The following is a 17,429-nucleotide window of genomic DNA, read 5'->3' on the forward strand; positions in this document are numbered from 1 at the left end:
TCAAGCGATTCTCCCACCTCAGCCTCCCGAGTAGCTGTGAATACAGGCACATGCCACCATGCCCGGCTAATTTTTGTATTTTTTGGTTGATACAGGGTTTTGTCATGATGTCTAGGCTGGTCTCGAACTCCTGGGCTCAAGTGATCATCCTCCCGCCTTGGCCTCCAAAGTGCTGGGATTAAAGATATGAGCCACTCGCACCTGGCCACATCTTGTTTTTTTCTGATGAAACATTTGTTTCTTAAAGTGATCCAGGACACATAGCTCTGTTCTCAGAGGCATTTTCCTTTTGAGGAGATCTGGATATTACTTACTTGTGAAAAACAGTGGCTAACAGGGCAAGATCCAAATACTCGAATGTGTAAGAAGAGCCCTCTGAGATCTGCCTTGCCCATTCTTTGTACCTGCACTCCAGCCCCTGAGTGACAAGCAGCCCCTGGATAAGCTAGGCCACATCAAGCATTTGCCTTCTCTGTCTTAAGCTGGGCTTTGTCAATGATCTTTCCCTTTCTTCACTCCACCCGCCCTGAACACATACTTCTCTGTAGACTCTTCTTTTCTGACGACTCCATCCCCAGGTACAAGGTAAACTCCCATCTCTCCCATCTTGGCTATAGTTAATTTTCACACAGAGAATTGTGTCACTACAAAACTAAGCCCAAAATTTGGTGGCGTAAAACAAGAGTTATCATCAGCCAGTTTCAGTGGGTCAGGAATCTGGGTGAGCCTTAGCTGGGTACTATGGCTCTGCATCTCTCATAGTGGACAGTGATTTCTAGTAACTCACATGGTTGTTGGACTGAGGTCTCTGTTCTTCACCACCTGTTGACCAGGAGCCTCCCTTTGTTCCTGAACTCACAACATGACAGCTTGCTTCACCAGAGCAAGCAAGCAGGAGGGCAAGACAGAATACTGGAAAGAGAGAGAGCATTTCCTAGTCTTTAATGACCTAATTATAGTAGTGGCAGGTCACCTGCTCATTAGAAGAAGAGTGCTAGTCTAGCCCACACTCCAGGGCAGGGAGTGACATACTAGGCAGTTGGGATTACTGGAGACTGTCTAAGTAGTCTGTCTACCATAGCCTGTAGGATACCTTAGGGTAGGTATCCCTAAGGATAGGCCCAGGTGAGGAAGCTGTGGGCCGTGGGGGAGGCTGCTTGTCCTCTCTCAACCTTGCTTCCCTGCCTCGCATGGTGTGGGCATCTTGATGCCATGACAGTGATTCCAGGGTTTAAAGAGAGGTATATTTTAAATAATCTGGCTCTTAAATATCATTTGAAAGTCAACTCCCTCGTCTGATCTTCAGCTGAAGAAAAAATGGTCTATTTTAGTGCTAGAAGAAGAACTCTGTGTTGGACTTACTAAGAAAAGGTGATATAGCTCACTGAGATAGTGCATTCTTAAGAGATTTGCAAATTTCATTTTTCTGGGTTTATATCCTGAATTTACCTTCTAACCTGGAGTATGATGAGAATCTTCTGGATTTTCAAACTTGGCCTCTATTAAACTGCTGCACTTTGTTTACTTGCTTTTCTTTGAGCAGGGAGCTACCTGACAGCCTAGTCCATGCCTAATTAACTTCTAATATCAGGATTTTGGCTCTCAATATTCTTAAAAATATGTACTAATATTTTTCTGTGTTTTTAGTATATTCAGTACTAAATTTGCTAGGCATTGCTAGGGTTTTAATAGTTGAGAATTTTACAGCTCTTTCTCTGGCATATATACTTAAAAGGAGTGACCTGGGGCTGTGATACCTGTAATTTTTTTGTTATTTTTCTAGGTAGTTAAGGCATTAACAGTTTTTGCCCTTGAATCAAAGTTCTCTACTTTTCTCTCCATACCTTCTAAATATTTTGTCCTTTTGAGTCAAGGGAATTGCCCTGATTTTATGATGACATTTGGGTACGATATTTAAACTGTTAAAAGTTATAAAAACGACCCTTTGGTATTAAATGTAATAAGTGGCTTTGAATTGAATACATGTGCAGGTTCTCCTAAATGAACTTTGTGAGTCCAAACTGCTCTAGTTACGTATTCTCATTGTAATTGGATTCTATGACATTCTTTCATCCTCCAAGAGTTTTCCAGGCCATGAAAATTCCTCATGGCTTGGTGTCGATGTATACTTTGGGTCTTTTGGGGTACTGACTTTCATCTCTCAACTCCTGTGTGACACTTGTAGTGCTGATGATCATCTCCACTCCTGAAAAGGCACGGTGTCTCTGCAGCAAAACAGAACTACTTATCCCTAAGAGATCTATAACAGCCCTCAAGTAAAGGGGGAATGGGCAACTGCTACAACTGAGCTACCTTTGCTCAGCCTTTCCTTATCAAGAATATGTTCTTTTTCTTCTTTTCTTTTCTTTTTTTTTTTCTGAGATGGCGTCTCACCCTGTCACCCAGGCTGGAGTGCAGTGGCACAATCTTGGCTCACTGTAACCTCTGCCTCCTGGGTTCAAGTGATTCTCCTGCCTTAGCCTCCCGAGTAGCTGGGATTGCGAGCACAAGCCACCATGCCCAGCTAATTTTTTGTATTTTTAGTAGAGACCTGGTTTTTACCATGTTGGCCAGGTTGGTCTTGAACTCCTGACCTCAAGTGATCTGCCCGCCTCAGCCTCTCAAAGTGCTGGGATTACAGGCATGAGCCACCACGCCTGGCAAGAATACATTTTTTACTCATGGTTACTCTGCACTGTGTTCATTTTTACTGGCTTGTATTTCTTTGTAATTCTAAAATATTGTCATGTTCAAAGGTTTTAAATTAGACTATAAACACCTCAATATCAGAACTTATTCTTTTCTTTATTTCTTTTGTTTTTTCATTCTTTTCTTTTGTTCTTTCTTTGTTTCGATATCTTGGATCTCTTTCCCCATTGTATATCTACCATAATACCACTCCAGACACATTTCTCAACAGAAGTCAACACATAGAAGGAAGTCTTGTCTAGATTTATTCATGATGCGTGCATTTAGAGTAGATCAGAGATGAGGGGCTGCGACAGGTCTGGACTCTTGTAGTGAGAGATGAACGATTAGAAGGCTTTGCAACAGCATTCAGTTAACTCTACATGGGTAGAGTTGGGTGCTGGTCTCTCTTTTAACCTTCTAAGTGCACCAGAGTATGTTACTGCCATGAAATTGCACTGTAATATTTTCTAGTTGTGATTCATTCACAGCTTAATATGCTTCTAGTTCTGGCTTGACTTTTCCCCCAGGAAGAGCCTAAAATCTCTTCATTATAATATAGACAGTGTACTGCACTTTGAATACAAATTTATCCATGTTCGGAGTAATTTTTCTTGTGATTGTCTCTACCCTGGAGAAGTGCCTTTAATGAATTACATACAAATTGTGTAATTTAAGAAGTTAATTTGGTTTTCTGGTTACACAGGACTAAAAACAGCGCTTGTAGAAAGAGATGATTTCTCATCAGGGACCAGCAGCAGAAGCACTAAATTGATCCATGGTGGTGTGAGATATCTTCAGAAGGCCATCATGAAGTTGGATATTGAGCAGGTAATTGTGTATGCTGGTTGTTAAACAAAAATTGCAACTATGCTTTTTTCTACCCAATTAAATCAGGTTTTTTTCTTTTTTCTTTTTTTTTTTTTAACGGCTTTTAGCATTTCTTCCTGTTGGAAATACCTATTTAGTATATTCTGCTGGAATATCTTTCAGGAGAGGTGTGTCAGTTCTTTCCTGTAGTATTATGTTTATGGGTAATCAGGGGCTTTTTCTTCACAGGCATGTTGAAGTAGCAGATTTACAAAATCACTTTTGGATGTGTTGCCTTTTAAACAATTGTGATTGGATTTTTGCCAGTGGCTACCAAATTGCTACTTTGCAAGCACTTTCAGGGGAGCTATGTTGTAATGCAGGGGGAGTGCGAAATCGATCCTCTTAACTACAACTGCAGTCATACGCTCATATTGTCACTGACATATTCTGAAGGAAAAGATGATCTGAGTCATGCTTTTCTTATGTCACACTTTATTGTGTCCAGCCTGCCACCATTTGAAAACTGCCAAGGCAGTGTGGAAGATGACATTTCCCAGAGGGGTAAAAAAAATCAGCTGAACTTCCTATCTCTTTTTGTACGTGAAAAACACAGCAGCACTGGCTTGACATTGTCAAGTTTTGAATCTGTCTCGTTTTTTTTCTTGATAAGTCAGTTTTGAATCTGTCCCCTTTTCTTATATTCTCTTCGCATCGTGATGGATGCAATGAAAACAGCATAGGATTTAGAATCAGCTAACTTGTGATGTGGTCAGGCTTATTTACTCAAAATCTATGAGTCTGTTATCTTATTTGTAAAATTAGTGTTATAATAGCTTTGCTGGCTTTTTAGAGAGGCATAATGAGGACTACAGCAGTTAAGACAAAGCCTTTTTATAATCTATAAAATACTGTGCAACTGTCAAGTAGCATCATTGCTTGGTTTCGTGAGGGCAAGACAGAAACTTTTAGCATGAACTTGAACAATCTGTTATCTCCTACACAGAAAAAATAATATGGGGAACTGAGAAAGGGAGACAATCCAGAGGATGCAAGATAAATGGCTACAATAATCTTGTAACTCAAGTCAGGAAAATATCTTACACCTGGGAACTCTGACAGCATGTTTTTCTCCTATGCAAATACAGTTAAGGTTTCTAAAAAATCTTTGAGGTTGACAGCATGATGTATTATTAGAAATTTGATTAGGAGGGAGCTATCCTCACTCAGAGGTAGAGGTTTCTGTGTATCAATCAGTTGGCAGGGTGTCTATTTGCCATTTGAAAATATTATGATCTGTTACTGCCAAACTAATTTTCTCTGTTTTGCCTTTCAGTATAGGATGGTAAAAGAAGCCCTTCATGAGCGTGCCAACCTGCTAGAAATTGCTCCCCATTTATCAGCTCCATTGCCTATAATGCTTCCAGTTTACAAGTAAGCCTTTTGATATCACGTGTATGCATTTGCTTCTCTGCGGTCAATAGAACAACAGTTTTAATGGAAATAATCCCTCAATGCATATTTCATAATTTGGTTTTAATTGGTCCTAATCTTTAATCCTTTTCAAGTATTTTCCTTTGTTGTATTTAAAAGTATGGCTTTTCTTAAATTGCTCTCTACTGGCCTATCTCTAGATTTTAAAGGCAAAGGAGGTCGTGTTCTGTATTTGTAATTAGTAGTTTCTTCCTCCAGTTTCTGAGAGTATATAGATGAGCAACTGCATTTGCATTAAGGAACATAAGAGAATCATGTGCAGACTGTAAATGGCTCCGCTAAAGTATCCTGTTGTAAAATGTAAACATACCATATACCCACTTGAAACCCAAGCCATTTTGAGTCATGTTACGTGTCTGAGTTAACCAAGGCTGAAATTTGGTTAGGAAGGGTCAGATTATAAATTATAAAACTTAATTTTCCTAATGTTGTTAGAGCTATCCATGAAGTTGCCTTACATTGGAATTCAGGTAGTATGAAAAAGTAGATTATGTAACTCTGTTAACCAAATTAGTGTTGTAGGGGGCTGGAAACAGATTTTTTATAACTTTGTTCATCCTTCCTCATAGATCGCTTAGGACTTCCTGAACCAGTGTTTCTTAATCCTGGGTGCACATTGTCATCATCCGGGCCCCCACCCTAGTCTAGTTAAATCAATTTCTGGATGTATGAGGTTTAGGCATCAGTATTTATTTTTAATGTTCCCCAGAGAATTCTAATATTCAGCCAGGTTGAGAACAACTGCCTCAGAGAAGATTCATTTAAAAATCTCATTGATTTATTTTACTTACAGACTTCAGCTAGATTGGTGTCAAAAACAGTTGCATAAGTCTGTTTCTTTTGCAGTCCACTTCTAGGTATGCTTTGTTTTTCTTAAATGAAAGGTGTCTTGTACTGTAAGGTAATGTTCTATAATGCCATACTCTGTTTCTAAAGAACTTTCCCCTCTATTTATGCTGTAGGTGGTGGCAGTTACCTTACTACTGGGTAGGAATCAAGCTGTATGATTTGGTTGCAGGAAGCAATTGCCTGAAAAGCAGTTATGTCCTCAGCAAATCAAGAGCCCTTGAACATTTCCCAATGCTCCAGAAGGACAAACTGGTAGGAGCAATTGTCTACTATGACGGTATGTGATATTTTTTTTCCTCACAGATACTTTTCTCTCACTCATGACCCTTATAGTATATTCTTAAGGAGATAGTTTTGCATCTTTAAATACTAATCTTACACAACACACAAACCCACTTGCATGCACATATTAACCATTTTCTCTAACAGTGGCTGAAAAACTAACCATAATGTTTTACCTTTAATATTGTTTATTTTACATATTTGTTTTCTTCTTTGATTTCTACTTTGTGTCTCATGGTTGGTTTGGTCCATTTCTCATCATTATGAATTTGGTCCCCACCCTCATGCCATGTAATTTGTTATGTGTTTGCTAGTGAATATTTGCCTTATGAATATATTATAATGTTGAAAGCAGCTGAGGATATGTTAAGTTTTCTAGATGAAACCTCTATTTTCAAGGGGTTATAAACCTAGGGGGAAAAATGCCCTGTGGGCTGAAATTGACATGTTTGTATTTTGCACAGGACACAGTTCTTGAATGTATAATTTATATGATGAAGGTAGATGAACATTGCATCTGTGAAACTGTGCTCTCAGTTTTTATTGCTTACTTTATTGTTGTTAGATGTTTTCTAATAGTGACATTACCTAGTGGCCATTTGCCATGTGTTCAATGTTCATTCTTTTTTTTTTTTTTTTTGCATGTGTGCAATATAATTTTGTACATTTTATTTGAAGGAGCACTTAATATATCTCCAGATGGACCACAAAACAATATAAAACAAAACAGGCAAAGCCATTTGTAAAATTTTACTAGTAGTTTTAAAGTGTGTGAGATTGGAATATAGTCCAAGGGTGTCCATTTATAAGGAAATAGCTGAACACAGATAATTATACATGTTCAAAAAGTCCTAAAAATTTTGTGATGCAGAGGACAGCTTAGATTCTATATCTCAGTGAGCCCCCAACACCCATTATATTATCTTTTCTATTTAGTATTAGATATCTAAACTCCTAGTAAGAAGAATTTGTTGTTGTTGTTTTATTTTTTTCAGGATATTTTGATATTTATACTGAATACTATGGGATGTCCCAAAGGCTATCCCTGTGTTTTTTTCTTCTTTCCGGTGTTACATTTCTGAACCAATTCAGCTGTCAGGCTTTCATATATAAATGCAAAAAGTATATGTGAACCAAACTCAAGAAAATGTCCTAGGAACAACAATATTAGAAAAATGTTAAGGGTCTTAGGCAAACATTAAAAGCTAGAAAATTCACAGTTTGCAGTGCTTCCCAGCATCTGAACACCACAGGGGGGCCACTTAACTATTTTTGTGGTGCCCTTGATTGAGTCTACATGTTAAAGGACAACCTTAACTGTGAATTTGCTTTCTCTGCATCAGACCCTTAATGTTAACCCATTGTAGTTTATTGGGTGATTATAGTAAAGAGGTTTTTGGTCCAGGAGGAGTAAGAAGGCATTCTGTAAATAGCATCCTGCCCATCCTGACATGGAAATGTTTGTGGCCTTTCCATCTTATTACTAATCCCTCCCGCACAAACCCTCTCACATACTTACTCATTTTCTATGCTTTGTGATCTATTGGGTACTAACAAATTTTATTTATAAGCTTGTCAATATCTGAATCTTTAAAAAATAAACATTAGTGGGCTGGGCATGTTGGCTCATGCCTGTAATCTTAGCACTTTAGGAGGCCAAGGCAGCCAGATCACTTGAGCCCAGTTTGAGACCAACATGGTGAAACCTCATCTCTACTAAAAATACAAAAAATTAGCCAGGTGTGGTGGCATGCACTTATAGTCCCAGCTACTTGGGGGACTGAGGTGGCCAGAGTGAGCTGAGATTCCGCCATTACACTCCAGCCTGGGTGACAGCATGAGACCCTATTTCAAAAAAAAAAGAAGAAAAGAAATATTAGCGAATGTCATGTCTGAATTTGTGACATCCTGTTTTACATTGGTTTGGTATTGTTGTGAATTGTAAATTCTTATTGATTCTACATGAAGAAGCCAAGGGAAATCTTTGTTACACAAGGCAGAAGAAACATTATTCTCTTAGAATCATGAGGAAAAAGAATCTTTTAATCTAGAATTGATCTTTATAGCCTGTTATAGATTGCAATTATGAGCTTAGCAAAAATTTCTGAAAAATTTAAAAATTATTTAAAATATTTTCAAATTGCTCTTTGGAAATCGGTTGTAAAATCATTAAGTCTTGAGCCAAAGGAGTAAAAATAATTATATTCTACTCATTTGATATAAATAATTTGTCTTTTTACCTTGTTCTAAAATGGTACAGGCCTAACTATATTATACTGGAGGTGAGGCAAAACAAGCATGTGCAACAGTGTAGTTCTGTGGTTTTACAACATGTTTGCATGTGGGGCAACTCTTGTTTTACCTAATATGGTATGATGATCAAATTGAATATTGACATGGAAATAAGATGACGAGGAGCATGTAGGTAAAAGAATTAAATGAGTAAATCCATGCTCAACAAAAGGAATGAATGCCTTTTTTCCCTTTGACTGGAAAAACGTTATTACAGTATCATCCTGCTACTAAAGTATTTCAGAGAGAAAAATATTTCAATGTGAAGTGTTATCATTGCAAACCCAAGTCTAAACATTGTAGTTTATAAGATAAGCTTTTCTTAACAAGGAAAATACATACTCTTCTTGATAAATCACCATGATGAGAATATAACAACAGCCACCGAAGTGATTTCAAGTTGCATTCAGGCTTCTTGAAATAATGTTGAATTTACTTTAAAAATAATGTATTGAGGTGAAATTCAATAAAATTCAATTAAAATTAGCCATTTTAAAGCGAACAGAAATAATTTTTGTAACTCCCACCAAGGGAGAATTTTGAATCTGATGAAAAAGTGGCATAAGTAATCAAATGAACTTTTAATTTTAATTAAGTTTTTTGAGACAGAGTCTTGCCCTGTCACCCAGGCTGGCGTGCCGTAGCCTGATCATAGCTTCCTGCAGCCTCTAATCTCCAGGGCTCAAGCAATCCTCCTGCCTCAGTCTCCCAAGTAACTGGGATTATAGTTAGCATGTGCCACTATGCCTGGCTAGTTGTTTTTTACTTTTGATAGAGACAAGGTCTCGCTACGTTTCCTAGGCTAGTCTTGAACTCCTGAGCTCAAGGGATTCTCCCGCCTTGGCCTCCCAAAGTGTTGAAATTATAGACGTGAGCCACTGTGACCAGATAATCAAATGAACTTTTAATACTGCAAGAAGTTTTGCTAACTAAAAACTCTTATTAGTAATACCTTATACACTTACTTCAGCACCAATGAAAAGTGAAATATAATGGTGTGAAAATATAGTGGGACAAACTAGTAAACATTTCCATTAATGTGGACCAGGCACTGAGAAGATCTGTAAGGTATCTTCAGTGCAGAGATGTTAGGGCTGTAAGATGTTTCCTCTGAAGTACAAAATATACAAAGATAAAAAATTTAATTTCTCATAAACCCAGTTCATCCTAATTAAATTTTGATGGCCACTGCATATGATGAAGGCAGAGTTTGTTCTCCCACAGAAGTTCATAGAGGTAATAAGTTCCATGCACTTTTCCCTCCAACATTTTATATATATTTTTTAATTTTCATTTTTTGCAGAGACAGTCTGGTCTTGAACTCCTGGCCTCAAGTGATCCTCCCACCTTGGCCTCCCAAAGTGTTGGGATTACAGGCATGAGCCACTTCGTCTGGCCCTTCATACATTTTGATGTAGTAATTATAGTTACTATTCTGTACATGGCGTAATTAAGATCTGTGCCATATTTCATTGTTAACCACTGAAAAACAAATTCACGTGTATGGAGGAATAACTGTCATCTTTTTAAATGCAGACAGAATCTCAAACTTCTCAGTGAAATCCGTATGAAATGAAAGTTGGGATAGTAAATGACATACCAGTTTTTCCTGCAGTTGTATTTCCTTCTTATAGTCTATTAGAGTAATCATATAGTCAACTCACTGGTTTTCTGACTGAGACATGTCCTAGTATTTTCGAACTTGCCTAGTAGAAACCCACAGCTGGCCGTTACTGCTGATAAGGGAGTTACCAAGTAGAGAGGATGGTGACCAGGCCAACTTTCTCAAGTTAGAAGAAAGTGTTTAGGGCATGGTATGCTTGGGTGACTTGACAGGCTGTGAGATGATGTGAACCAGCTGTTAGAGGTAGCCAGTTTTCTCAGGGACTTATTTTTTTTCCCCTCTATTTGTTCCCATAGTGGATCTTTGTGGCTATTCTAGTTAGACTCCAGTCATCCAATCTAGTACACAGAAAATGAGCTATAATTAAAAATCATTAAATATTAAAAACCCTTAAATACCTCCATTAAGCCATTGTAAAATAAAACTGAAGAACAAAATTACAGCTTTAAATTCCTCCTTTCTGAGAGTCAAGACATTGACAGAGATGTCTGTCGTTTCATATCCGATGATGCTTCTAAGCATTCCTTATGCACATATGAAAAGAGCAACTATAAGAAATTATATTGCCTTTTCCTAATGTAAATAAAAGTTGGTTACATCCATGTTTCAAAGGGGGAATTAAAGCCCAGGTTTCACTAGAATATTCATTTTTATTCCAACCTAAAACTCACAGCATACAAATAGATGAATTCAGCTCGTGAGAGAGCAAAGCCAATTTAATCTCTGGCTCCCCTGAGGTAAATGTAGTTCACGGTCCTGCCCCCACCCCAACCTCAGCTATAATCCCTGGCTCCTGGAGGTAAAAATGCACTGAAGTGAGGAAAATTCTGCAGCCGGATATAATGATCCAAAATGACAGGGACAATAATGACAATGAATTTCATGTCTCCCAGTCACGAGCTGGAGATGCTTGACTAGGCTGACTTACACAATTAAATTGTTACAGGTACAGCAGGAGATGCAGTTAGCTGTATGCTTTGGGGAACGATGCCTCTGGCAAAAGGCATCTTGTGGAATCCAGGCTCTTTTGTTAGGAGCCAGCTATTACTCCTCTAGGCATGCGCCTGCAATTGTACACTTTAATAAAAGAAAGCCCGGGTTAAAGACAAGTCTTTTAAGGTGTTGATTTTATCTACTTGGAAAGCTAAAAAAATCAATTACCAGTATCACAAAAGTGATTTTTTTTGGTCTTTTGTTTGTTTTTTCGTTGAGTTCCTGGAACATAAGTAAAACCTTAAGATGGTGCCTTTAATCCTCATTTACACTATTTGTAAACAGAGTTGTTGAAGGAATTGGGTGTTATCTACTTTAAATCAGACAGATATTAATTTCTTCAGAATAATAGAAATAGATTGAATAGATAACTGAACAATGTGGATTTACAAACAGAATATTAATAGCAAGTCCTTTAAGCAAGTTTGGGCTACTTGCTTCTTAATGCAATTCTTGTGAATTGGAGTGGTAATCTCCAAAGTGAAGGGTGTGAGCCTCATGAGGTGCACACAACCTTCCACTAGGGTATGGGAAGAACACATTATAACTTCTACTTAGATATGTTTTTAAAGTTAAATTCCCTATAAATTTGAAATGGTTCAAATGTCTATAATATATAAAAACCATAGTGTGTACATTATGTAATTTATAAATACACATATTGGAGATATATACTCATATACAAAACCATAGTATGTAAATTATGTAATTTATAAATATACATATTGGAGATATATTACTTTTGGAATACTCAATTTAATTTTGGGGGGGGGGCCCACTAGTAATTTGTCATTATTTTATTTCTTTGATAATTGGCTATTTAAATGTTTTCAAGATAGATGTATTTAGTGAAAGGACAGATTGCTTTGGAAGAGTAAACATAACCAAATCCCTTTCTTCATCTCCCAGTGTTTAATTTCTATGAAATTTAATTGAGGTGACTGAAAACATAAAAACAAAGAACTGTTGAATAAGAGGAAGTATTGGCATGATGCATTAAAGATGTGTATTTAAAAAAATTTTTCATCTTAATACATTTATTTTAAAATGTAAAGTTCTATTTGCCAACAATTTCCAGGGCTCCTAACCCTTTTTGTATCCTTATTATTGTACAACCAAGGTTTTAAAATTATGTAAATATTGATACACATAAACGAATACATGTAGCGCATATGTAAGTTGTAAGTTTAGTCATTAAGATTGTGGGATCCACAACTGTACTTAAAACCTAGTGAGATAGCAGAGTTGCCTGGACCCTTCATAGGACTTGTGACAGGGGTGTGGCTCGATTACCTGGCCGGGTGCTCAAACCCCTTGTGGGAGGGGGAGCAAACAGGCAAACAGGTGCCTGGGCCAGGGTGAGTGCCTTTGGGCTCTCGCCCCATGGCAGCATCTAGGGGTGTGTTATGATTAATGCTCTTTTAGCAGTTGCCATCCAAGATGTCTAAGTGTTAAGTAGCTCAGTGGAGAGTCAGGGTGACAGCCTTTTACACCTTGCCCTCTTGGTACCCAGGTTCTTGTCCAGCATCTGGGAAGTATCAGGTCATGTAGACTTCGAGGATGGTGAATGCAGCGGTTTTACTGAGTGGTGGAGGTGGCCCTCAGTGGGATGGGAAACTGGAAAGGGGATGGAGTGGGAAGATAACCTCCCCCATTTCCAACCTTCCAGCTGCCTCTTCTTTTCTCTCATTCTCAGCCATGCAACTCCACTCCTCTGCCAGTGGAATTTGGGGTTTTTATAGGTACAGGAGGGGGGTGTTGTGGGTCAGAGTGGTTTTTGAAAAAAACAGCATTCAAGTGGGAAAACAGGGATGTAAAGTTCTCATTTAGGGCCATGGGCCCAGGCCTGTGGATGGGGCCATTGCTTGGGAACTGCCCTCTCCTACACAGTATTTCCCTGCCTCCTGTCCGTATCACTAGGATATTGCCAAAACATTGAAGCCATCTGTGACTATTCACCATTTCATTTCCTCGTCTGCCCTAGAAATAACTGCTATGCTGAATTGTATTATTAGGGTTCCTGGTCTTTCTTTTTAATAATCTTATCATATGTACATGTATTTCTAAAGTAATGTATTGTTCAGTTTTATTTATTTTTAAAATTATTTTTATTATTTTTATTTTTATTTATTTATTATTTTGAGATGGAGTCTCACTCTGTCGCTCAAGCTGGAGTCCAGTGGCACAATCTTGGCTTATTGCAACCTCTGCCTCCCAGGCTCAAGCCATTCTCCCACCTGGGCCTCCCGGGTAGCTGGGATTACAGGCATGTGCCACCATGCCCAGATAATTTTTTTGTATTTTAGTAGAGGTGGGGTTTCACCATGTTGCCCAGGGTGGTTTCGAATACCTGAGCTCAGGCAGTCCTCCTGCCTCGGCCTCCCAAAGTACTGGGATTGCAGGCGTGAGCTACCGTACCCGGCTGTTCGGTTTTATTTTTAAACTTTGTGAAAGTATTGTATGATGGTTACATAAGTTGATATAAATTTTGTAGAGCAGTTGGACATGCCTAGAAAAGTTGGGGGTACCTTGTGATCTAGTAATTTTATCAGTAGGTATATGCCTTAGGCGAACTGTTGCATGTATCTACCAGGATATATGTACAAAAAGTTCATAGAAGCACTGGGTGCAATTTCAAAAAGGAAAGTAATGCAAATTTCCATCAAGAGGAAAATGAATATATAATGTATGGTCTGTTCACATAATAGAGTAAAACACAGCATTGAAAGTGCATGCACTGTAAACTAAGCAACACAGATGAATCTTAGAAAAATAATGTTGAAATGGCATGATAAATTGTTTTGTAATTGTAAGCATTGCAATCATACTAGAAAGCTACTTTCCAAAGTATTGTAGGGTCTTTAAATCAATCAGCAATATGGAAGAAGATGACTTAGGTTTACAAACTTAACTGCGCTTTGAACTCTGCATTACCACATCTATAAATTTAGGCTTATGACACCTAATTCACAGGCTGTTTTGATATTTAAATGAACTATTATAATAAATGCAAAACAATTTATAAGTACAAAACATTACTCCCATATTGTTTGTTTAGTGGGGGGTCAATTTCATGGATGTGCTATAGTCCATCAAATTTCTATATGTGCTATATGTGCTATAGTCCATCATCATATTTTGTGAAAATATTCCAAAGTGAAGCATCGGTTCCACAAGCATCCCCTTGTATGTTTAAAATTTGAAGATTCTTATAGAAAAATTTGCCAAACATTCTTAGGATAAAAGGGAAAAATATTGCACATATGAATGTGCTCCAGGTAAGTATAATCTTTGAAGTTTAAGAATTAAAAATCATAACATTTTAATAGAACTTCCTCTAAACATTCCTTCCTCTTAGACATTGATTTAAAACATATTTGCTTTTAATATTTTTCCTTGTTCATATGCAATTTTACACTTCTAAATTAAATGAATAGTTTTAATCTTGATTTCCTACTGTCAGATTTCCTGTTGTATTTCTCCTCTTGTTTTCCGTGAGTTACATAAATGAAACTGACATCATTGCTCATATAGCAGGCATATTTTTTTTTTGCCCCCAAATGCTGCCTTTTTGCTATTCAGTGTATCTGGATACCAACTAATGCTAAATGAAGTTTGACATGTACCCCTAAGAAACAAAACTTATAAATTGTGGCTTCAAAGGAAACCTTGAATAAATAGGACACACTGTGTCCACCCAGGCTAACATCCAGCATATGTTTTAGCTTCCTGATGATGAGACAGAGCAAAATAGCCCCCAGGAAACTTTGCAATTGTTTATTGCTCACTTGTCCAGCATGTATTAAATACCAGGCTTTCAGTCTCTTATAATTTGCTTTTTTAAAATTAAAATCCACCAAAGTAGATATGATCAGGTATAGCAAGCCAAGATAGTAGTCATCAATATTTGTACTCTGTATATAAAAGCTAAAAAACAGTGCTAAAAATTCTCCAGTAGTAGGATGTATGTAAGTTGTTTGAACAGATGGTTCTAGTGGGTTCATAGTAAGCTATTTACCTCTCCCACTCTGTGGTTCAGTTGACCCATTTAAAAAAGATGCAGGATCAAAGGCAAGCTATTGTAATAAAATCTTTGTTCACTCTTCTCTTGATTTACTCATTCATCCAAAAAATATTTATGGAACCTTTAGTATTTGCCAGGCATTGTGCATATATGCAATATATTTTGCCAAATGCCTGGTCCCTACTATCAACAAAGTTTTACATTTGTGTAGCAGAATGTGGTTTTTTAAACTTTTTTTTTTTTTCCAGAAATTATCTTTAAACCAGCTTTGTATATATATTGGGATAGGATATTATGATCTCTATTTTACAGGAAAGAAGAGGAATCATAGCTAAAACTTACATTGATATTTTAGATACATGGTGATGTGAAGATAATTTTATTTTTTAGCTAAAGAAAGGACTTTACAAAATGAAGATTATGGCATCATGGCTTCTTTCAGCTAGTACTGATTTTTCTTTTTAAAGACTTTACTTTTTTAGAGAAATTTTAGGTTCACAACAAAATTGAGAGAAAGGTACAGAGACTTCCTCTATCCCCCCGCTCCCACACATGTTTAGACTCTCCCACTATCAACATCCCTCACCACAGTGAAGTGTTTGAACCTACAGTGACACATCATTATCACCCAGAGTCCATAGTCTACATGAAGTTTCACTCTTGGTGTATATTCTGTGGGCTCTAATAAATATATAATGATATGTATCCACCACTGCCGTATCATACTGAATAGTTTCACTGGCCTAAAAATCCTCTGTGCTCTGCCTAGTCATCCTTCTCCCTCTCCTAACCCCTGGCAACCAATGATCTTTTTACTGTCTCCAGAGTTATGCCTTTCCCAGAATGTCATGTAGTTGGAATCCTACAGTATGTCAGCTACCATTGATTTTTACGTTTGTTATACACTTTTAAAAAGTAGCCAAATAGTTCAACAAAGGCTATCCAATTTTATTATGGAAAACTCAAATATATGCAAAAGTAATGAGAATAATAAAATTGACTTTCAGTTTTATGAAACTTAAAGACACTTATAAACCACTTATAAACTCATGACCAAACACTTATAAACTCATGGCCAGTCTATACTCTCATTTCCCCTTTCCCCCACTCCCCACCATAACAAACATTTTATCCATGGATATTTAGTCTGTATCTTTAGAGTTGAGAACGCTCTTTTAAACACAGCCACAACTAAATTGTTTAACAATAATTTCTTTTTAAGATAGCTAGCTAGCTAGCTAGATAGATATTTTATAGATAAGGGATCTTGCTCTGTTGCCCAGGCTAGTCTTGAATTCCTGGGCTCAAGTGATTCTCCCACCTTGGTCTTCCAAAGTGCTGGGATTCCAGGCATGAGCCACTATACCCAGTCAACAATAATTTCTTAATATCAAATATCTGGTTATGTTCACATGTCCCTTATAATCTCATAACTTTATTAGGCTCCTGATTTAAAAAACCAACTCATAAAAATAGAGAAAATCTTACATATAAGTTGATTCATTCTTTTTTATTGTTGTTACTATATTTTAGATTCAGGGGTACATGTGTAGATTTATTACATTGATATATTATTGCTTAATGGTGACGTTTGGGCTTCTAATGAACCCATCACCCAAATAGCGAACATTATACTCAATACGTAGTTTTTAAACTCTCACCCTTTTCCCACCCTCCCACCTTTTGGAGCCCCCAGTGTGGATTTATTTTTGACTGATAGGCTTGCAGTCCCTTTTTGTTTTGTTTCCTCCTGGTTTTATTTAACAGTTTCCCTTTGATATAAATTGGTAGATTTGTCTCATTAATCTGTTGCTGCATAAGAAGCAACACCTAAACTCAGTGGCTTAAAACAATGATTGGTTATTTCTCTTAGTTCTGAGGATGGATGGGCTCAGCTGGGTGGTTCTCACTTGGGGTCCTTCTATATGGTTGTAGTGCGATGGCGGCTGGGGCTGAAGTCTTCTAAAGGCTTCTTTATTTACCTGTTTGGTGCCTGGACTTGAAAGGCTGGGGTGGCCAGGACTTGGTCTGGCACCTCTTTCGCCATGGCTTCTCTGTATGGCTAGCTTGGACTTTTTTACAGGGTACAGACTTCTTATGTGGTGGCTGGCTTACCCCATGAGCCCACCAGGAGACCAAGACAGAAACGGAGGGCTTACTTTGACCTAGCCCTAGAAGTCACACAATGTTACTTTCACCTCATTCTGTTAATTAAAGTGAATCACAAAAGCAGCCAAGCTTAAAGGAGAGGGGATTACAAAAGTAAGAAAAGCAGAAGGCATAGTTTACGGAGGAGTGGTGGGACATCTTTGGTGACTAGCAACAAAAAAGCTAAATCAAATTGTTTTGTCAAAAATACTTTATGGGTGATGC

The 17,429-nt window shown here is 37.6% G+C and overlaps 1 protein-coding gene across 2 annotated transcripts in view; it reads left to right on the forward strand.

The window, feature by feature from the left end:
• The window catches only part of LOC112617063 (glycerol-3-phosphate dehydrogenase, mitochondrial), a 247,956-nt gene that overhangs the window by 171,875 nt on the left and 58,652 nt on the right, over positions 1–17,429 (forward strand). For both annotated transcript variants that reach the window (XM_025373795.1, XM_025373794.1), the window contains 3 exons: positions 3,395–3,519; positions 4,835–4,932; positions 5,955–6,118. In XM_025373795.1, coding sequence (XP_025229580.1) covers positions 3,395–3,519; positions 4,835–4,932; positions 5,955–6,118 — 387 coding nt within the window. The remainder of the gene's footprint in view (positions 1–3,394; positions 3,520–4,834; positions 4,933–5,954; positions 6,119–17,429) is intronic.

Source organism: Theropithecus gelada, unplaced genomic scaffold (assembly GCF_003255815.1).
Source record: "Theropithecus gelada isolate Dixy unplaced genomic scaffold, Tgel_1.0 HiC_scaffold_15875, whole genome shotgun sequence".
Taxonomy (NCBI): domain Eukaryota; kingdom Metazoa; phylum Chordata; class Mammalia; order Primates; family Cercopithecidae; genus Theropithecus; species Theropithecus gelada.